Here is a 23,274-nt window from a genome sequence, read left to right as displayed (position 1 = left end):
GTGGGGATTGGTTCTGGTCAATGCAGGTGGGTGTGGAGAGTACTGTGGGGTCTGAGGACTCCCCTGGGCTGTCGGAGTTGTCTTGTGCGGGGCTTAGTCTGGGTATTTAAAATAGTTACGCTGAAATTAGAAGTGCTTTTACTTCTAACATTGTCAGAGTAACTATTGGTGCATAACTGGCAGAACCATCCGAAATTAACAATTTAAGTTGCTTTGTCAGCTGGTTCGGAGTGCAATGCAAACGTCCAAGGGATGTTAGCATTTCTGGAGAATTGCTGGGTAAACCCTTACCTGGGAACTTCAGAGTGGTATTACCCAGTTTCTCTTTGGGATACCCCTAAATCTGATGCTGGGGACCCAGAAAGGTACAGGCCACTGTTCCAGAAAGCAGTCTTATCCCTTAAGGTAGTGTCAGGGACAGGCGGGCGTGACTGTGGGAAAGGCAGGTAAGGGATCAAGAAGGTAGAGTGGAAGAACCTCAGCCCTTGCAACTGGCCAACAAGTTAGATGTTATTGTTGTTTATACAGACAAGTGAGAGTTGTAGTGTGGATGTGCAGGTTAACCATGGCAGAGGAAGCCATTCCAGTCAGGAGAGTTAAAAGGAATGTGACAGTAAGGGAGAGTACAGTCAGGAGGATATATACAACTGCCTGCAGCATGGAGTGAGTATCCAGAAGGTTATGTTGCCTGCCAGAGGGGTCTGAGTTCAGGACATCTGCATAGGGCTGCAATAAAACTTGCAGTGGGAGGGGTGGATCTGGTCATCATGGTCCATATAGGTACCAACTATATAGGTAGAAACAGGTTATGAGGAGCTGGGCACCAAATTAAGAGGCAGAATCTCAAAGGTAATAATCTCTCTTATTAAGTGAGCCATGTGAAAATTGGCATTGGGTAAATAAAAAGAGAGATGAATGCATGGCTTAAAGGTTGATGTGGGAGAAGCGAATTCATGGTCTGAACCTGAATCATGCTGGGGCCAGTGTTCTAGTCAGCCACATAACTAGGGAAGTAGAGTGTTTTAAACTAAATATCGAGGATAATGGATCAGATATGTTAAATCAATGAGTTGAGACAAGGCAAGAGAGAAAGGTATTAATATGGGAAATAATAAATAGACCTTAACAGGAGGGGACAGAGTACAATTTTAAAAGTAAATCAGCAGATAAGGCTAGAGGTTACACAAATAAAAGGCCAAAATGAAATGCTCTGTATCGGAAAGCATGTAGCATTTGAAACAGAACAGATTTGGGTGGCAGGGTGACAGTGTTTAGCACTGCTGCCTCACAGCTCCAGGGACCCGAGTTTGATTCCCAGCTTGGGACACAGTCTGTGTGGAGTTTGCACATTCTCCCTGTGTCTCCATGGGTTTCCTCTGATGCTCCCGTTTCCTCCCACAGTCCAAAGATGTGCGGGTTAGGTTGATTGGCCATGCTAAATTGCCTCTTAGTGTCCCGGGATGTATAGGTCAGAGGGATTAACGGGGTAAATACGAGGGCTTATGGGGATATGGCCTGGGTGGGATTGTTGTTGGTGCAGACTTGATGGGCCAAATGGTCTCCTTCTGCACTGTAGGGTTTCTATGAAGATGAACTGATAGCGCAATTAGGAATAACCAAATATGATCTGATAGCAATTACAGAGACATGGGTGTAGGGTGACAGATTGGGGCCTGAACATCGAAGAGTGCATATTTCATAGAATCATAGAACCATACAGCACAGAAGAGGCCCTTCGACCCATCGAGTCCATATTAATGCATTAGAAACACCTGAACTCCCACCTAATTCCATCTGCCAGCATTTGGCCTGAATGTTATGACGTGCCAAGTGCTCATCCAGATACTTTTTAAAGGATGTGAGGCAACCCGCCATTACCACCCTCCCAGGCAGCACATTCCAGACCGTCACCATGCTCTGGGTAAAAAAGCTTTCCCTCACATCCCCCTAAACCTCCTGCCCCTCACCTTGAACCTATGCCCCTTGTGACTGACTCTTCAACTGAGGGGAACAGCTGCTCCCTATTCACTCTGTCCATGTCGCTCATAATCTTGTACACCTCAGTCAGGTTGCCCCTCAGTTCCAATGAAAACAACCCAAGCTTATGCAACCTCTCCTCATAACTCAAGATTTTCATCCCAGGCAGCATCCTGATGAACCTCCTCTGATGATCTCAGTGCAATCACATCCTTCCAATAATGTGGTCGCCAGAACTGCACACAGTACTCCAGCTGTGGCCTCACCAACGTTCTATACAACTCCAGCATGACTTCCCTGCTTTTGTAATCTATACTTCGATTGATAAAGGCAAGTGTCCCATATGCCTTTTCCACCACCTTACTAACATGCCCTTCTGCCTCCAGAGATCTGTCGACAAACATGCCAAATTCCCTTTGTTCCGCAGAACAAAATACTTAGGAAAGCTAGGAAAAGATGGAAGGGTGACTTTTAATTAATAGTGGTGTTAGTACGTAGAGGGGGATTCCCACAAGTTCAGGGATCCAGGATATAGAGGTGTTTTGGGTAGAGATGAATCATATAATCATATCATAGAATCCCTACAGTGCAGAAGAGGCCATTCAGCCCATCGGATCTGCACCAACAACAACCCCACCTACGTCCTATCTCTATAACCCCCGCACATATTTACCCTGCTAATCCCTCTAACCTACACATCCTGGGACACTAAGGGGCAAATTAGCATGGTCAACCCACCTAACCCGCACATCTTTGGACTGTGGGAGGAAACCAGAGCATCCGGTGAAAATCCACACAGACACAGAGAGAATGTGCAAACTCCATACAGACAGTGACCCAAGCCAGGAATCGAACCCAGGTCCCTGGAGCTGTGAGGCAGCAATGCTAACCACTGTGCCAATCCATGAGAAATAATAAAGGCAATAAGTCACTTCTGGGAGTGGTGTACTGGCCCCCTAAACAGTAACCACATGGCAGGGTGGGAGTAAGGAAGAAATGATGGGAGTTTGTCAGAAAGGTGTGGCAATAGTTATGGGGGATTTTAATCTACATATAAACTGGAAAAATTAGATGGGCAAAGGTAACCTAGATGAGAAATTTATGGAATATTTTTAGGATATTTTAAGAACAGCATGTTCTGGCGCCAACCAGACAGCCAGCTAGAAACTAGACCTGGTATTGTGCCACGAGATAGGATTAATTAATGACCTCAGAGAGCAGTGATCATAATATGACCGAATTTTACATTCAGTTTGAGGAAGAGAAGAGTGGATCTAAGACTAGTATATAAATGTTATACAAGGGCAATTATGCAGGCATAATAAAAGCTAGCTAAGGTTTACTAGCAAATTAGGTTAACGGGTAGATCAATAGAGACGCAGTGGCAGACATTTAAGGGTTATATCAGAATGCACAAAATAGAATGCATTCCAAGAAATAAAAATTCCAAGGAGAGGATCCACCACCCATGGCTAACTAAGATAGTATCAAAGTAAAAGCATAAAGATGGGTGGCAAATCAGAAGATCGGACAGAATACAGAAACAAAGAAGAATGACTAAGATTAATAAAGAAGGCAAATTAGAGTATGAGAGCTAGAAATATAAAGACATAGGCCAGAATTTTACCGTCCTGCCTGCCACAGGAATCAGAGCAGGCAAGGGGCGGATCATGGAAAGGTTCGTTGACCTCGGGTGAGATTTTGCAGTTTCGGGACGAGCGAGGCCGGAAAATCCTGTCCATAGTAACAACTTCTACAGATATTTTTTAAAAGATCAACACAGTGTTGGAATTAATAATGGAAAATAAGGAGATGGAGCAGATGAACTATTTTGCATCAGTCTTCACTATAAAGGATACAAGTAACATGCCAGAAATAGCTGTAAATCAGGAAATCAAAGGAAGGGAGGAACACAAGCAAATTACAATCCGTGGTATTAAGCAAATTGTTGGAGCTGTGAGCTGACATGTCCCCGGGTCCGGATGGGGTTCATCCTTGGGTGTCAAAAAAACTGGCTTGTGAGATACTTGATACTTGAGATACTGAGATACTTGATACTTTTAATCTAGCAAAATTCCCCAAATTCTGGGAAGGTACCATTAGATTGGAAAATAGCAAACGTAACTTTTCTGTTCAAAATTAGAGGCAGACAGAAAGTAGGAAACTGCAGCCCAGTTAGCTTAACATTTGTCACAGGCATGATTGCAGGACACTTGGATAAATTAAGAGAATCAGACAGAGTCAATATGGTTTTGAGAGCAGGAATCATTTCAACCAATTTATTGAGTTCTTTGAATAAGTGCTGTGGGTATCGGGAACCTAGTGGATGTACAGCACTTGGATTTCCAGAAGGCATTTGGTAAGGTGTCACATCAAAGGTTATTGCGGAAAGCAAAAGCTTGTGGCATAGAGATAACATATTGGCATGGATAGAAGATTGACTAGCTAACAGGAAACAGTAAGCATAAATGGGTTGGCAAGGTATAACAAGTGGCATGCCACACAGGTCAGTGCTGGGATCTTAATTTTTTACAATTTATCTAAATGACATGGATGAAGGGACCGATAGCATGGTTGCTAAATTGTCCAATGACACAAAGATGGGGGAGGTAAGAAAGTTGTGAAAAAGACGCAAGGAGGTACAAGGGAATATAGGTAGGTTGAGTGGACAAAGATCTGGCAAATATGTGGAAAATATGAAAATGTCCATTGCAGGAAGAATAAGTATTATCAAAATGGAGAGATTGCAGAGCTGAGAAGGATTTCAATGCCCTAGTGCATGAATTGCAAAAGGTTAGTATGTAGGTACAGTAAATATTTAGGAAAGCTCATAATATGTTATTTTGAGGGGGATTGGTTACCGGGCTTCAGTTATACAGGGCATTGGTAAGACCACATCTGGAATACTGGGTATAGTATTGGTCTGACCTCAGCCCTTGCCATGTATTCACCAGACCATCTGACCCTTCCCTTTCTGAGGCTGAACTTGCTGTATTCAGCAAAGGACTTGGCTTCATACCCTTACACCTCAATGAATTTCAGGCTTGGCACGATGCTTAACTCTTCTTCTGTTGCCTTTGTCTCCATGCTCACTTCTTTGTGCAAGAATGCTCCCCTCCCCCTGTTCATCAGATCTTTTCATCTGCCTCCAGTATTCTCCCACCCTCCAGCCTCTTACCTACTCTTGATCTTTTCATTCAGAATTGTCAGCGTGACATTGGCCATCACAATTTCTCTGCTCCTCTCACTCACTCTAATCTGTCTCCTTCTGAACTTGCTGCACTTCACTCTCTCAGGTCCAACCATGACTTTGTCATCAAACCCGTCAAGTGGGGCTGTCATTATCTGGCACACTGACCTCTACTTTGCAGAGGCTGAGCACCAACTCTCAGACACTTCCTCCTACCTCCCCCGGTCCCTGACCCCAACCAACACTGAACATCAAGCTATAGGTTTCAGGACTGTCACTGATCTTGTCTCCTCTGGAGATTTTCCTTTCACAGCTTCCAACCTCAGTCTCCCAACCCAGGACAGCCAGTTTCTATCTCCTTCCCAAAATCCACAAATCCCAGTAGGCTCATCGTGTCAGCCTGTTCCCGCCCCACTGAACTCATTTCTTCCTATCATGACTCCATCCTCCCTCGAACACTGTTTCAGTGCTGCTTCACATTCTCGTCTGGACCTGGAAATTTTGCTTCCAATTTCCACCCCTCTATCACCTTCACATGCTCCATTTCCAACACTTTCCTTCCCTGAACTGTCACCATTACTGGTGATAAACTGAGTATCCATTATAAGCCCACTGACCCACTGCTACTTCAATTACAGCTCTTCACGCCCCACATCCTATAAGGACTCCATCCCATTTTCTCAGATCCTTCGCCACCGTTGCATCTGTCCCGATAATGTCACTTTCCGAAAGTGTTCCTGACATGTCTGTCTTAATCATGGTTTCCCACCCACTCTGGTTGACAGGGCTCTCAAACATGTCCAACCCATCTCACGCACCTCTACCCTCACCCCTTTCCCTCCCTCCCAGAATCAAGTCCCTCTTGTCCGCACTTTTCACCCCACCAGCCTCTGCATTCAAAGGATCTGCCAATTTCAGCATGATGCCACCACCAAACACATCTTCCCCTCACTCCCCGTCAGCATTCCACAAGGACCGTTCCCTCTGGGATACCCTGGTCCACTCCTCCATCAGCGCAAACGCCTCACCCTTTTCCCACCACACCATCTTTTTAAATCACAAAAGGTGCAACACCTATCTCTGTGCCCCCCTCCCTGCTTACCATCTAAGGGCCTAAACATCCTTTTTGGATGAAGCAGCGCTTCACATGCACCTCCTTTAATCTGGTCTATTGCATTCGCTGCTCCCAGTGCGGTCTACTCAATATTGGAGGGACTAAATGCAATCTGGGTGGCTGCTTTGCAGAACACCTTTGGTCTGTCCGCAAGCAGGACCCAGACCTTCGGGTTGCTTGCCATTTCAATACACCATCCTGCTCCCAAGTCCACTTGCCTGTTCTTGGCCTGTTGCAATGTTCCAGTGAAGCCCAACACAAACTGGAGGAGCAGCACCTCATCTTCCGATTAGACCTTCTGAACTTAACACTGATTTCCCCAACTTTGAACTGTGAATCTTCCCTTCCACCATCACCCCATTTTTTTTATTTCTATCAATTTATTTTCATTTTGTTTGTTGATTCATTTCTCCATCCCCGTTTTTTATCCCGTTTTCATTTTTTTCCCTTACCATCGTCTCCCCTCCCCCCCACCCAGGTAATTTATTACCTGTTCCAGTTTGTGTTTTGTCACACTGCTTACCTTTGTTTGCTATTAACACATTCTGATCTCTTCCATTATCAGTACTCGTCGCACCCACGATCACCACCATTTACATTTCCGTTGTCTTTTTATCCATGACATCTTGTCAATCTTTCCCGAGCTTCTATCTATTGCTGGCTCTCTATCCAGCCCCTATTGCGCCACCCCTTCCCCCGCCCCCACAACAGTACAAATCTTGTTCTATTTCTACTTCTCTTTAGCTCCGAAGAGTCATCCACACTTAAAACATAGCTCTGTTCTCTCTCCACAGATGCTGTCAGACCTGCTGAGATGTTCCAGCATTTTCTGTTTTTGTTTCAGATTCCAGCACCTGGAGTAATTTGCTTTTATTTTAACAAAACACGAGTTCATTTCTGGAAGGACAGAATTTAAAAGTAGAGAAATTATGCCAAAATTATACAGCCCCTTGGTTAGACCACACAGCGTATTGGGATCAATTCTAGTCTCCATTTCATAAAAAGGAGAGGCACTGGCGAAGATGCAAAAGAGATTTACTAAATGATAACAGAACAGAAAGGTTATAATGATCAGAAAGATTTGACAGAGACAGCACAAAAGTTTTCCCTGGCTGGGGAAAACATTCTCAGGATAACAGGACAATCATTTTGGACGGAGACGAGGAAAGATTTCTTCAATCTTTGAAATTCTCTACCCCAGAGTGTTGTAGATGCGCCATTCTTGAATATATTTAAGGCTGAGACACAGATTTTTGATTTTGCAGGGAATCAGGAGATACGAGGTTGGGGTGAATGGGGTTGTGGCTGAAGGTCAGCAATGATCGTATTAAATGGTGGAGAAGACTCGATGTGCCCCACAATCGTCTACTCTCACTCCTGTTTCTTATTTTTTTAAAGTCAGGGTACTATTTTTTCTAGAAAGAAAAAGGTGAGGAATGGCCTGATAGGGATTAAGATTATGGAAGGGTTTGATGGGCTTAATGTAGAAAAGACTTTTCCACTTGCAGACAAGACTCGAACCAGGGACCATAAATAAAAGCAATAAATCCAATAGGGAATTCAGGAGAATCTTCTTTCCCCAAACAGTAGCTAGAATGCGGAACTACAATGAGTAGTTGAGGTGAATAGAATAGATGCAAGCATTTAAGGGTAAAATAGATAAACCCATCAGGAATAAAAGGATTGATTGATGAGTTAGATTAAGAAGGGTGGGAGGAGGCGTGTTGAGGACAAACACTGCCATGGACCTGTTGGACTGAATGACTTCTATCCATGCTGTAAATACTTTGCAAACAGTGCTATAAAAATGCAATTTGTTCTTAATGTAGAGGTGACTCAATTCAGTCTCTTATTTATGAAGCCGGTTTGAGAGCCACTCACAGAAACACTAAAATTCCTTTAGGAATATTGAGTATCAAAGCTTAGCATCAAAAGAGGATTGCTTGGGCGGCACGGTAGCACAGTGGTTAGCACTGCTGCTTCACAGCTCCAGGGTACCGGGTTCGATTCCCGGCTCGGGTCACTGTCTGTGTGGAGTTTGCACATTCTCCTCATGTCTGCGTGGGTTTCCTCCAGGTGCTCTGGTTTCCTCCCACAGTCCAAAGATGTGCGGGTTAGGTTGATTGGCCAGGTTAAAAATTGCCCCTTAGAGTCCTGGGATGTGTAGGTTAGAGGGATTAGCAGGTAAAAAATATGTGGGGGTAGGGCCTGGGTGGGATTGTGGTCGGTGCAGACTCGATGGGCCGAATGGCCTCCTTCTGCACTGTAGGGTTTATATGATTTATATATGATTTACATCAGTTTATTATTTGTTTCCTGTTTTGCAAAGAAATCTCTCTCAAAATTTTGACTTTAATATTTCATCTGCATCTTCGATCCTTGAGGCATTTCAAGGCGGCACCTTGTCACCACCTTTTCAAAAGAAAATGATTGATGGGGATTAAATGCTGGCCTTGCCACTGACACCCAGATCCCATGGATTAATAGAAGAAAACCCATTCTATTTAGTTCAGGTGCAAAGGGATCTACGCAGTACAAGCATATTACTGTTACCACCATTGCTCCTAAAAGTGATTGCTGAAGACTCAACCAATCACAGCAGATAACCAATAATCACAACAGCCAGGTCCAGGTTTGCTCATGGATCTGTGCTGAGTTACGCATTCTCACCCAAAGAAGTGGATAGAGCTTTTTCAGTGGCTAGGTTAAATCAGCCAAAAATAGGTTGAGTTTTGAAGGTCAAAAAGTCACAGATACGCATGGTCAAAATGTATACATGAATAATGATTGCCAGAAGTCACTCAACACCTCCAAAACCACATCTCAGGGAGGAACCAATGCCTTCAAGATTCGGGTAGAGTGGGGGTTTGAGAAGAAATGGAAAGAAAATAATGGTTACATGTAAAAATTATGAACAGTTGACTAGAGCTAGAATTAAGTTTTCAAACAGACTTTTTTCAAAAACATTTTTAAGCTCTTAATGATGGGCTCAGTTCTGTGGGAGGGCAGAACAATTTAGGGGTACAGGTCTACAGACATTAATGATTTCTGCTCCATAAGATCATTGAATTCTCACAGTTTACTGAACATAAAAACTGAGATGATTTAAATAATATATAGGAGCAGTAGTGGGCGCAGCAATAATGTGCTTGCAACCCTGAGTGGATCCCATGGTTTCTTAATTAAATGAAATAGAGTATTCTCTTTATGCTCATCCATGGGATCTGGGTGTTATTGGCAAGGCCAATTATTAATTGCCCATTCATAATTGTTCTTGAAAAGGTTGTGGTAAGCCGCCTTCCTGAATTGCCTCAAGGATACAAGTTGCAAATGCAATGGGACGAAACGTTAAGCACGTCTTTTTTCAAAAAATGTCATTGTAGATGAGGGGATGATCTCTGCCGATTTGTTTACCATAAACTGATGCAATAAAATATTAATAAGACACCAGATAAGTGTAACCTGTATAGTACTGGGCTTCACACTATAGGAAGGCTTCAACAAGGCACAACACAGATCTATTAGAATGTTATCTGCATGAGGATTTGCAAATGCAAAGAAAAACTAGGTAAACTGATCCTTTTAGTCACAAGAACAGGGATTATGGGATAATGTAACAAGTGTTCTGACCAAAGCACATCAACTTAAAAGCATTAGCTGTCTCTCCCCATGGTGGCACAGTGGGTTAGCACTGCTGACCACAGCACCAGGGACCCAGGTTTGATTCTGGCTTGGGTGACTGTGTGGAGTTTGCACGTTCTCCTCATGTCTGCCTTTGTTTCCCCCGGGTGCTCCAGTTTCCTCCCACAGTCCAAAGATGTGCAGGTTAGGTGGATAGGACTGCTAAATTGCCCCTTAGTGTCCCAAGATGTGCAGGTTAGATGGATTAACCATGGTGAATGTGTGTGTGTGTGTGCGTGGGGGGGGGTTTACAAGGGAAAGGGTATTGGTAAGATACTCTGTCAGAGAGTCGGTGCAGATTTGATGGGCAAAATGGCCTCCTTTTGCATTGGAGGGATTCGATGATAAGATGCTGACACACTGCTGAGCATTTCCAGCTACTTCTGCATTTATTTCAGCTTTCCAGCATCCACAGTATTTTGCTATTATGAAAGGGAATAGAACAGGCAAGGTCACATTCAAAATAGAACAGATGAACTGATAATTTAGTGCAAATATAAATATGATCTGATAGCCATTGCAGAGACATAGCTGCAGCGTGACAGATTGGGACACAAATATTGGAGGGCGCATGACATTTAGGAACAACAGGAGGTTAGGAAAAGGTGGAGGGGTGACTCGATTAATAAATGATAGTATTCACACAGTAAGAAGGATGGCCCAATTTCAGGGAACCAGGGTTCAGAAGTGGTTTGGACAGAGATGAGAAATGATAAAGGCAAGAAGTCACTTGTGGGAGTGGTGTAAAGGTAAAGGGTAAAGTCACCATAGTCCCAGATGACAGCTCAACCCTTTGAGGTGAGAGCTGACTGGTGGTGAATTAACCTGAGGATCACCACACTTCAGGCGAGGGGCAAGGTTGAGAAGGTAGGCCTTCATAAATAACCTCAGCCATATGACAGGTCCCCTAACAGTAACCTAATGGTAGGACGGGAAATAATGGGAAGTTATCAGAAAAGTATGGCAATAATCATGGGGGATTTTAATCCACATAGAAACTGGAAAAATTAGATGGGCAATGGTAGCCTTGATGAGGAGTTCATAGAATGTTTTTGAGCTAGTATCTTACAACAGCATGTTCTGGCACCAACCAAAGAGCAGGCTATAAGAGATCTGGTATTGTGCCACAAGTTAGGATTAATTAATGATCTCAGTGAAAGCACTTTTAGGTAGCAGTGATCACAATATGACTGAATTTTACATTCAGTATGAGGGAGAAGAATGGGTCCAAGACTAAACTTAAATAAGGGCAATTATAAAGACATAAAAGCAGAGCTAGCTGAAGTGAACTAGCAAATTAGGTTAAGGATTGGTCAATAGAGATGCAGTGGCAAACACTTCAGGGGACATTTCAGAATACATGAAATAGATACATTCCAATGAGAAAGGAAAATCCCAAGAGGACGACCCACCATCCGTGGCCAACTAAAAAAGTTAATGATAGTATCAAACTTAAAGAAAATGCATACCATTGTGCAAAGATGAGTGGCAAGTCAGAAGTTTGTACAGAGTATAAAAACAGCAAAGAATGACTAAAAAACTAATAAGGAGAGAAAAAAATAAGAGTATGAGAGAAAACTAGTGAGAAATATAAAAGCCGATAGCAAGGGCTTCTGTAGATATTAAAAAAAGAAAAGTTAAAGCGAACATTGGTCCTATAGAAAGAGTGTCTGGGGAATTAATAATGGAAAATAAAGAGATGATCGATCAACGAACAGGTATTCTGCATCAGTAACCATACAGGATACAAGTAACATCCCAGAAATAGCTGTAAATCAGAAATTGGAAGGGAGAGAGGAACCCAAGAATTCACCAGGGAAGCATTACTGAGCAAATTGTTGGAGCTGTGGGCTGACAAGTCCCTAACTGTGTGGCTTTTGCTACCAAATAAACCTGTTGGACTTTAACCTGGTGTTAAACTTCTTACTGTGTTTACCCCAGTCCAACGCCGGCATCTCCACATCAAGTCCCTAGGCCCAGATGGACTTCACCCTAGTAAGAAGTGGCTCATGAGATAATTGATATGTTGGTTTTAATTTTCCAAAATTCCTTAGATTTGTGGAAGGTTCCATTAGATTGGAAAAAAGCAAATGTAACTCCTTTATTCAAAAAGGTGTGGAGATTGGACTGGGATGGGCACAGTAAGTAGTCTCACAGCACCAGGTTAAAGTCCAACAGGTTTATTTGAAATCACGAGCTTTCGGAACACTGCTCCTTCATCAGGTGAGTGGCTGAAGGAGCAGCACTCCAAAAGCTCATGATTCCAAATAAACCTGTTGGACTTTAACCTGGTGTTGAGACTTCTTATTCAAGAGAAGGAGACAGAAAGTAGGAAACTATGGGCCAGTTACCTTAACATCTGTAATATGGAAAATATTAGAAGCTATTAGAAGTGAGTAGACAAATATCTGGCAAATGGAGAGTATGGAAAAATGTTAAATTGTCCATTTTATCAGGAAGATTAAAAATACATCATGTAAATGGTGAGAGATTGCAGAGGTCTTAAAGTGTCCTAGTGCTTGAATCACAAATGGTTAGTATGCAGGTACAGCAAATAATTGGAAGAGCGAATAGAATTGTTGTTGTCTATTGTAAGGGGAATTGAACGCAAAGGAAGGGAGGTTATGCCTGCGTTATACAGGGCATTCATCAGAACACATCTAGGAGTACTATATACAGTACTGGTCTCTTTATTAAAGGAAGGATGTAAATGTATTGCGAGCAGTTCAGAGAAGGTGTACTCGACTCATACTTGGAATGGGAGGGTTGTCTTGTGAAGAAAGGTTGGACATGCTAGACTTGAATCTGCTGGAATTTAGAAGACTAAGAGGCGACTTGATTGAAACATACAAGATTCAGCAGGGTCTTGACAGGATCAACGTAGAGAGGATGTTTTCTTTTGTAGAAGAATCTGGAACTAGGGGTCACTGTTTCAAAATAAAGGGTCACCATTTAAGATGCGATGCAGAGAACTTCTTTCTTTCAGAAGGTTGAGAATCTTTGAAACTCTCTCTCAAAAGGTGATAGAAGCAGAGTCTTTGGCAGGAATTTTCCAGCCATTCACAGCAACGGGATCTGCCGGTCCCATCAACGGCGCACCCCCACCGTGGGTTTCCTGGCAGTGAGGTGTGCATCCAACAGGAAACCCCATTGACAACAGTGGGACTAGAAGATCCCATTGCCAGCCAATGGCAGGCTGCTGCAAAACACATGACAGATTGCGCAGTAAATTGAATATTTTTAAGCCAGAGGTATATCCTTGATAAGCAAGGGTGAAAGGTTATATGGGGTGGGTGGGACTGTGGAGTTGAGGTTACAATCAGATCAACCATAATCTTACTGAATGGCAGAGCAGGCTCGAGAGGCTGAATGGCCTACTCCTGCTCTTGATTCTTATGTGCGTATGTAAAACAAGACTATTTTCAATAGTGGAACAGTCACGAATAAGGGGGTACAGTTACAAGCATAAATGCAAAAAATTTACAAATGTACAGGGAAAATTACTTTCAGAATTTGTGGAATGCACCTCCAGTGTTAGCAGCTGAGGCGGAAACTAGATCAGCATTCAAGATCACTTTGACAAAATGATATAGGAACAGATGGGGTAAATATGATTGGAACTGTCTGCTCCCAGAGAAAGTAAGTACCAACAGAGGCCAGCTGGCTTCAATGGGCTGTTTCCATTTTGTAACATTTGTATTTTAATACATATGTTTGGCAAACAAAGAGAAATCAGCGGGCCCCTGTGGTTTATTTGGTAACACTCTTTCCCGAAGATTGAGAGCTCAAGCCCAACTCCAGGAACTTAATCAGATCATAGAATCCCTACAGTGCAGAAGGAACCCATTCGGCCCAACGTGTCAGCACTGACCACAATCCCACCCTATTCCTGTAACCCCACATATTTACCCAACTAATCCCCCGACACTAGGGTCAATTTAGCATGGCCAATCAACCTAACCTATAAGACCATAGGAGCAGAATTAGGTCACTTGGCCCTTTGCGTCTGCTCTGCCATTCAATCATGGCTGATATTTTGCTCATCCCCATTCTCCTGCCTTTTCCCCATAACCCCTGATCCCCTTATTAATCAAGAACCTATCTATCTCTGTCTTAAAGACATTCAATGACCTGGCCTCCACAGCCTTCTGCAGCAAACTGTTCCACAGATTCACCACTCTCTGGCTGAAGAAATTCCTCCTCATCTCTAAAGGTTGCCACTCAAGTGGATAGAGCTGTGAAGAAGGCCTATAGTGTGTTAGCTTTTATTAACAGGGGGTTGGAGTTTAAGAGCCGTGGGGTTATGCTGCAACTGTACAGGACCTTGGTGAGACTGCATTGTGTGCAGTTCTGGTCACCTCACTATAAGAAGGATGTGGAAGCGCTGGAAAGAGTGCAGAGGAGATTTACCAGGATGCTGCCTGACTTGGAGGGTAGGTCTTATGAGGAAAGGTTGAGGGAGCTAGGGCTGTTCTCTCTGGAGCGGAGGAGGCTGAGGGGAGACTTAATAGAGGTTTATAAAATGATGAAGGGGATAGATAGAGTGAACGTTCAAAGACTATTTCCTCGGGTGGATGGAGCTATTACAAGGGGGCATAACTACAGGGTTCGTGGTGGGAGATATAGGAAGGATGTCAGAGGTAGGTTCTTTACGCAGAGAGTGGTTGGGGTGTGGAATAGACTGCCTGCAGTGATAGTGGAGTCAGACACTTTAGGAACATTGAAGCGGTTATTGGATAGGCACATGGAGCACACCAGGATGATAGGGAGTGGGATAGCTTAATCTTGGTTTCAGATAAAGCTCGGCACAACATCGTGGGCCGAAGGGCCTGTTCTTTGCTGTACTGTTCTATGTTCTATCTCTGTTTTAAAGAATCGTCCCTTTAGCCTGAGGTTGTGCCCTCTGGTTCTAGTTTTTTCTACTAGTGGAAACATCCTCTCCACGTCCACTCTATCCAGGCCTCGCAGTATCCTGTAAGTTTCAATAAAATCCCCCCTCATCCTCTAAACTCCAACGAGTACAGACCCAGTGTCCTCAACCGTCCCTCATACGACAAGCTCTTTCATTCCAGGGATCATTCTTGTGAACCTCCTCTGGACCTTTTCCAAGAACAGCACATCCTTCCTTAGGCATGGGGCCCAAAACTGCTCACGATACTCCAAATGGGGTCTGACCAGAGCCTTATACAGCCTCAGAGGTACATCCCTGCTCTTGTATTCTAGCCCTCTCGACATGAATGCTAACATTGCATTTGCCTTCCTAACTGCCGACTGAACCTGCACGTTAACCTTAAGAGAATCTTGAACAATGACTCCCAAGTCCCTTTGTGTTTCTGATTTCCTAAGCATTTTCTCAATTAGGAAATAGTCTATGCCTCCATTCCTCCTTCCAAAGTGTATAACCTCACACTTTTCCACATTATATTCCATCTGCCACTTCTTTGTCCACTCTCCTAACCTATTCAAGTCCTTCTGCAGCCCCCCTGCTTCCTCAATACTACCTGTCCTTCTACATATCTTTGTATCATCTGCAAACTTAGCAACAGTGCCTTCAGTTCCTTCCTCCAAATTGTTAATGTATATTGTGAAAAGTTGTGGTCCCAGCACTGACCCCTGAGGCACACCACTAGTCACCGGCTTCCATCCTGAAAAATACCCCTTTATCCCCACTCTCTGCCTTCTGCCAGTCAGCCAATCCTCTATCCATGCCAGGATCTTGTCCTTAACACCATGGGCTCTTAACTTATTTAACAATCTCCTATGTGGCACCTTGTCAAAGGCCTCCTGGAAATCTAAATAAATCGCGTCCACATTCTCCTTTATCTAACTTCCTTGTTACCTCCTCAAAGAACTCTTAACAGATTTGTCAGACAAACAAAGAGAAATCAGCGGGCCCCTGTGGTTTATTTGGTAACACTCTTTCCCGAAGATTGAGAGCTCAAGCCCAACTCCAGGAACTTAATCAGATCATAGAATCCTTACAATGCAGAAGGAACCCATTCGGCCCATTGTGTCAGCACTGACTACAATCCCACCCTATTCCTGTAACCCCTTGACAAAGCCGTGCTGACTCAATCCTACTTTATCATGCACTTCCAAGTACTCTGCGATCTCATCTTTAATAATGGACTCGAAAATCTTGCCAATGACTGAAGTCAGGCTAACCGGCCTATAATTTCCCATCTGCTGCCTCCCTCCCTTCTTAAACAGTGGTGTTACATTAGCTACTTTCCAGTCCTCTGGTACTCTCCCTGCCGTAAGAAGTTTAACAACACCAGGTTAAAGTCCAACAGGTTTATTTGGGAGCCTTAAGGCTCCGAAAGCTTGTGGCTTTTGCTACCAAATAAACCTGTTGGACTTTAACCTGGTGTTGTTAAACCTCTTACTGTGTTTACCCCAGTCCAAAGCCGGCATCTCCACATCAGTCTCCCTGCCTCCAGTGATTCCTGAAAGATCACCACCAATGCCTCCACAATTTCCTCAACTATCTCTTGTAGGACCCTGGGGTGTAATCCATCCGGTCCAGGTAAATTATCCACCTTCGGACCTTTCAGTTTCCCCAGAACCTTCTCCTTAGTGATGGTCACTACACTCACCTGTGCCCCTGACTCTCTTAGAGCTCTGGCATCCCACTGGTGTCTTCCACCGTGAAGACTGATGCAGAAGTAACTATTCAGTTCCTCTGCCACTGCTTTGTTTCCTATTATTGCTTCTCCAGCCTCATTTTCCAGTGGTCCAAAGGCTATTTTTGCCTCTCTCTTATCTTTTATATATTGAAAAAACATCTTCCTATCTTCTTTGACATTACTAGCTAGCTTACACTCATATTTCATCTTCTCCCCCCTTATTGCTTTCTTTATTTGTCCTCTGCTTGCTTTTAAAGGCTTCCCAATCCTCTGGTTTTCCACTAATCCTTGCCACTTTGTAGGTTTTTCTTTGCATATAAGCAACATGATATAAGCAACACAGCCGCACATTAGCAACCTGTACATCTTTGGATGTGGGAGGAAACCGGAGCACCCGGAGGAAACCCACAGAGTTGTTATAATCAATTAGGTTGCCATGAAGGGGCTTAAGGCTCCAAAAGCTTGTGTGGCTTTTGCTACCAAATAAACCTGTTGGACTTTAACCTGGTGTTATTAAACTTCTTACTATGATCATCTCCAATCAATCAGTGACTATATTTCATGAGTACGTAGTTAGTTATGATTAAGAGTCAGTTAATTCAGTTGGCTGGACAGCTGGTTAGTTATGCAGAGTGACACCAACAGCGTGGGTTCAATTCCCATACCGGCTGAGTTATCTCATTGTTACTCTAATTATTCTAACTGCCTCACAGTTCCAAGGACCCGGGTTCGATTCCTGGCTTGGGTCACTGTCTGTGTGGAGTCTGCACGTTCTCCCTGTGTCTGCGTGGGTTTTCTCCGGGTGCTCCGATTTCCTCCCACAATCCAAAGATGTGCAGGTTAGGTTGATTGGCTATGATAAATTGCCCCTTCGTGTTAAGGGGATTAGGAGGGAAAATGTGTGGGGTTACGGGGATAGGACCCGGGTGGGATTGTTGTCAGTGCAGACTCAATGGTCCAAATGGCCTCCTCCTGCACTGTAGATTCTATGATTCACGAAGGCCCACCTTCTCAACCTTGCCCCTCACTCAAGGTGTGGTGATCCTCAGGTTAAGTCACCACCAGTCACAGCCTATGGTCATCTGGGACTATGGCGACTTTACCTTTAATTAATTATGATGGGTCTTGGAACATTGGAATGATATTTAAAGAAAACACTAAATTAATGTGAACTCTTTCTTTCACATGACGATAATCACATATATACCAGAACCAAAATCAAACCATTGTCATTATTGGCCCAGCAACACATCGCCACCAGTGTGGATAGGATTGTTTCATTCCTGACAATAGGGAAGTGCAGTGGGCCCATGGCTTTTTCCCCCACTTCCTCCTAGGAAACGCGACGTGGCAAACAGCGGGGTTGGGCCCACTCTGCCCGCAGCTCTCACCTGTTGCTCCAGATCCCGTACAGCAGCTCGACGAAAGCGAAGGAGAGGTTCAGCAACAGAAAGAAGAAGAGGTTCCGGGATGTGGAGTCGGACAGGATGGACCTGGGAGGACGGAAGGGAAAGGGAGTCAGTGGGAGAGATAGAGGCGGCCCGGCCCAGCGCCCCACTCCCCGGACCCCAGGCTAGGCGCCAGGCCCGCCAGTGGGAACCGGCCGCGTCCAACGGGCCCTTCCCCACGCCTCCTTACCCCCGCCCCGCTCTTGGCGCCTACCTGAACCAGCCCGAGACCTTGCGCAGCAGATTGAGTCGGGGCGGTTTGTACTCATCGTCCTTGATGGAGAGGGGTAACATGGTAAAGTCGAGGCCGCGGCGGCCGCTCCACGGCAACTGCACTGACTCTGGCTGCTTGCCGCAACTTCCGGTCAGTGCCGTACATCGAGTAGGGCGCAGGCGCGGTGCCGTACGGTAGTGGTCGGCGGAGCTGTACGGTGCCGTACAACAGACGATATCGCCATTGTCTTTCCATTCACCTTTCCAAGCTAGGAGCCTGCTGTTCAATCTAGATGCAACTGCGATAGGCATGACTTTGACATAACTTAAAATGCAGCGACATACAGTATTTCATCAGTTACATTATGCGAAATAAAACAGAAATCCAATTTTAACAATTGTGGATTGAAAAATCTTTGAATGGGAAAACAGCAGCATTTATTTCCTAAGGGTAAGAGCTGAGACGTTCCTCTCCAGGATACATAATTTTGACATTTTTAAAATTCATTTCCTGCCATTTTGGAATGTATAGTAATGAAGCAGTGAAAGCCAAAATAATTTATTTTGAAATTGTTTATGTGTGCACTGCTTAAATATTAAAATCAAAGTACTTATTGCAAGATACTATCTGCTTTATAATTTTGCACTGTTAAGAATGAATATGCTAGACCTACATTTGCAGTAGAAAATTGTTCTGTTTCCTGCAGTTACTAGGGAGAATTGTCAAAAAAATCAAGTGTTATGAATAGAAGTTCCACTACTCATATCAAAACGGTTCACCCACAGGATAAAACACCAATATTTATATTATAATGATCTATCAGGATTGTTTTTTTATAATAACGGATTCAACGTTTTCAAGTTGGGAACTGGAACTGGTTAAAAATATCAACCTTCCAACCTTTGATTCATTCCTGCCACATAAGCATTACTGGGAAAGCCAATATATATTGCCCATCCATAGTTGCCCTCAAGGGAAAGTTTGAGGTCAACCACTTTTCACTTTAAAAAGATAGATCGGAGTAGTTTCTAATTGAAACTGCAGAGGAGCAGAGATTTGTCGTTCAAAGAAATTGAATCACTAAAAGCTACTGGGCAGGTACAAAATTAATTTAAAAGGCGATAGGAATTGGGGTTTTAATTCAAGATGATTGGAAAGCAAAGAGATAAATATTATGCTAGTGTTATATAAAGCTCAAGCTAGACCCAATTCAGAGTACTGCTTCAGTTCTGGGCATCACATCATTGGAAGGATTTGGTTATGATCTCAGTAAAGACCAGTCTTTTTTAAAATGTAGATGAAGTTCAAAATTCCAGTTATTTACTAAAAGAATAAAGCCACAAAATTCCATGATTTAAAACAGAAGGATTCTTATTGTACAAGAGTCAACAAAGCAAATACTAAATACCATCTGTCCTATACTCCCAACATTCAGAATTAACATAAGTTAAACTTGAACTAACAGGAAAATTATGGTCAAATATAAATTACTTGCAAAATGGCAGATACAACTACGGCAGATCTTACGAATTGCAGCCCATTGCATTACAAAGAGAAGAGGTTAACCTCCCTAAAGGGCATTAGTAAATTAGTTGAGGTGTTAAAGCAATCAGACAACTTCATGGTCACTTTTACTGATACCAGCTTTCGGTTCCAAACCGTTAAAGCTGAATTCTAATTCTCAAACCACCAAGATAGAATTTGAGTTCCTTTTCTCTGGATTATTCGCTTGGGCTCCTGGGTTACTAGTCTAGTAATAAATTTCTGGATTTTACTCAGGTAGCACAGGTGTTTATCGTGCTTGAGGAAGCAGGCACTTATAACACAGTATGCAAAAAAAAGACAAGCCAATAAACCAGAGGATTAAATCTAAATATTTTCACGATCAGAGCCAAAGTATAAACCTGAAAACAAAATGTTATGAGCCAGTATAATTTAATACGCTTCCAAACAATGAATGCATCCATTTTATATTTGCTAAGAAGCAACTTTCTGAAAATTACAGTTGTTAATTGGCTCAGGTATGATTCCGTGAGAATGACTATGTCAGGCTGTTGCTTGACTAGTCTGTGAGACAGCGCTCCCAATTTTGGCACTAGCCCCCAAATGTTAGTAAGGAGGACTTTGCATGGTCGACAGAGCTGTTTGTTTTGCCATTGTCTTTTCTGGTGCCGAGGTCGATGCCAGGTGGTCCGTCCGATGTCATTTCTTTGGTGAGACTTTGTAGTGATTGATACAACTGAGTGGCTTGCTAGCCAAAGGGCAGTCTACTCTCAAGCATCAGTAAAGTGATGGAAGGGGTCATCAACAATGCTATCAAGCAGCAGCTGCTCAGCAATAACCTGCTCAGTGATGCCCAGTTTGGGTTTCACCAGGGTGACTCAGCTCCTGACCTCATTACAGCTTTGGTTCAAACATGGACGAAAGAGCTGAATTCCAGTGGTGAGGTGAGAGTGACAGTCCTTGACATTAAGGCCGCATTTGACTGAATGTGGCATCAAGGAGCCCTAGCAAAACTAGAATCAATGGATATTGGGGGTAAACTCTTCTCTGGTTGGAGTCTTTTTCTGGAAAATAGGAAGATGGTTGTGGTTGTGGACGGTCAGTCATCTCAGCTCTGGGACATCTCTGCAGCAGTCCCTCAGGGTAGTGTCCTCGGTCCAACCATCTTCAGCTGCTTCATCAATGACCTTCCTTCCATCATAAGGTCAGAAGGGAGATGTTCGCCGATGATTGCACAACGTTCAGCACCATTCATGACTCCTCAGATACTGAAGCAGTCCATGTTCAAATGCAACAAGATCTGGACAATATCCAGGCTTGGACTGACACGTGGCAAATAACATTTGCACCACACAAATGTCACGCAATGACCATCACCAATAAGAGACACTCTAACCACTGCCGCTTGACATTTAATGGTGTAACCATCACTGAATCCCCCACTGTCAACATCCTTGGAGTTACTATTGACCAGAAACTCAACTGGACTCACCACATAAACACAGTGGCTACAAGAGCAGGTCAGAGGCTAGGAATACTGCGGTGAGTAACTCACTTCCAACTCCCCAAAGCCTTTCCACCATCTACAAGGCACAAGTCAGGAGTGTGATGGAATACTCCCCACTTACCTGGATGGGTGCAGCTCCAACATCACTCAAGAAGCTTGACACCATCCAGGACAAAGGAGTCCGCTTGATTGGCACCACACCTACAAACATCCATTCCTTCCACCACCGATGCTCAGTAGCAGCAGTGTCTACTATCTACAAGATGCACTGCAGCAATTTACCAAAGATGCTTAGACAGCACCTTCCAAACCCACAACCCACTTCCATCTTGGACAAGGGCAGTAGATACATAGGAAACCTGCAAATTCCTCTCCAAGCCACTCGCCATCCTGAAATATATCACCATTCATTTGTAGTTGTTGGGTCAAAATCCTGGAATTCCCTTCCTAATGGCATTGTGGGTCAACCCACGGCACATGGACTGCAGCAATCAAGAAGGCAGCTCACTACCACCTTCTCAAGGGCAACCAGAGATGGGCAATATATGCTGGCCAGCTAGCGATACCCATGTTCCAAGAATTAATTAAAAAATGTTGCCCGACATGCTGAGTTTATCCAACATTTTCCGCTTTTATTATTGGAGAAGTTGAGGTTGTTCTTATTGGAAGGTTGAGGGGAGATTTGATAGAGCAGTTTAAAACCATGAGGGGGTCTGAAAAAGAGTAGACAGAGAGAGAAACTACTTCCATTGACAAAAGAGTTGAAAGGGGATACTGATTTAAGGTGAATAGAATAGACCTTTATTGTCCACGCAAAAGTGGAAATTTGTCTTTGGCTTCACCTCCAGTATAACATATGATCATATAGTCATTAGTTTAAAAACAGTGAATATTTAATGCATACCTACATTCATACATTTGTGCCTATATAAATCCAAACCATACAAACATAAGTGCAATCTGTCATTACAGCACTTACTGCAGTCGAATAAATGAAATAAATAAAAACAGCAGGTTGAGTTTACTATAGTCTACTAGACTGCTATATAGTAAGCTCATGGCACTGGGTAAGTTTTAAAAATGTATTTATTATTGTCACCAGAAGGCTTACATTAACCCTGCAATGAAGTTACTGTGAAAATCCCCTAGTTGCCACACTCCAGCACCTGTTCGGCTACACTGAGGGAGAATTTAGCATGGCCAATGCACCTAACCAGTATGTCTTTTGGACTGTGGGTGGAAACCAGAGCACCCGGAGGAAACTCACGCAGACACGGGGAGAATGTGCAGACTCCACACAGACAGTGACCCAAGCCAGGAATCGAACCTGGGTCCCTGGCGCTGTGAGGCAGCAGTGCTAACCACTGTGCCACCTCATGAACAGATTTTTCCTGGCAATAGGCATTTTAAAGCTCCAGCCCGAAGGAAACCTTTCGAATTGAGGATATAAAGAATGAAAGGGATCACTAATGATGGCCTGAGCTTTTCTCTTAACTGCATTGTTAAGTAGGTTATCGAGCTGTGTCTGCTGATTACCAATGATTTTACTTGCCGTCTGGCCAGCATACTTTGGCATTTCCCACTTAGGTTACCATTCTCGACTGTTATGGTGAACGTTAGGATGCTCTCTACCAGACTTTTGTATACCCTCTCTAAAACATCTTAACTCACTCCAAACACTTTCAGTTTTCTAATTAAAAACCAGATATGGGTTTGCCTTTAAAAGTACATTTGCTGGGAAAAGAAACAGCGGCGTGAAAAAAAACTTTGTTTACAGAGCGTGGTGAAGGTAGATTCAATTATGGCTTTAAAAAGGAAATTGGATAATTATCTGAAAGATGAGTTGACATTCTCTCTTCCACCTTCTTCCGTCGGATAAAAGATATAAAAGTTTGAGGTCACGTATCAACCGACTCAAGAACAGCTTCTTCCCTGCTGCTGTCAGACTTTTGAATGGACTTACCTTGCATTAAGTTGATCTTTCTCTACACCCGAACTATGACTGTAACACTAC

General features: G+C 43.5%; 1 protein-coding gene across 1 annotated transcript in view; it reads right to left on the bottom strand.

Annotated features, from left to right (window-relative positions):
• The window catches only part of slc30a7 (solute carrier family 30 member 7), a 68,493-nt gene extending 50,090 nt beyond the window's left edge, over window positions 1-18,403 (bottom strand). The window contains exons 1-2 of the mRNA XM_078218236.1: window positions 18,251-18,403; window positions 17,980-18,081 (exon numbers count right to left, since the gene is read on the bottom strand). Coding sequence (XP_078074362.1) covers window positions 17,980-18,081; window positions 18,251-18,330 — 182 coding nt within the window. The 5' untranslated portion in view covers window positions 18,331-18,403. The remainder of the gene's footprint in view (window positions 1-17,979; window positions 18,082-18,250) is intronic.
• Window positions 18,404-23,274: the final 4,871 nt, after the last annotated feature.

The sequence above is a fragment of the Mustelus asterias genome, chromosome 8, assembly GCF_964213995.1.
Source record: "Mustelus asterias chromosome 8, sMusAst1.hap1.1, whole genome shotgun sequence".
Lineage (NCBI taxonomy): Eukaryota > Metazoa > Chordata > Chondrichthyes > Carcharhiniformes > Triakidae > Mustelus > Mustelus asterias.
Note: the sequence above shows the minus strand (reverse complement) of the source record. Positions and strands in the feature narration are given on the sequence as shown.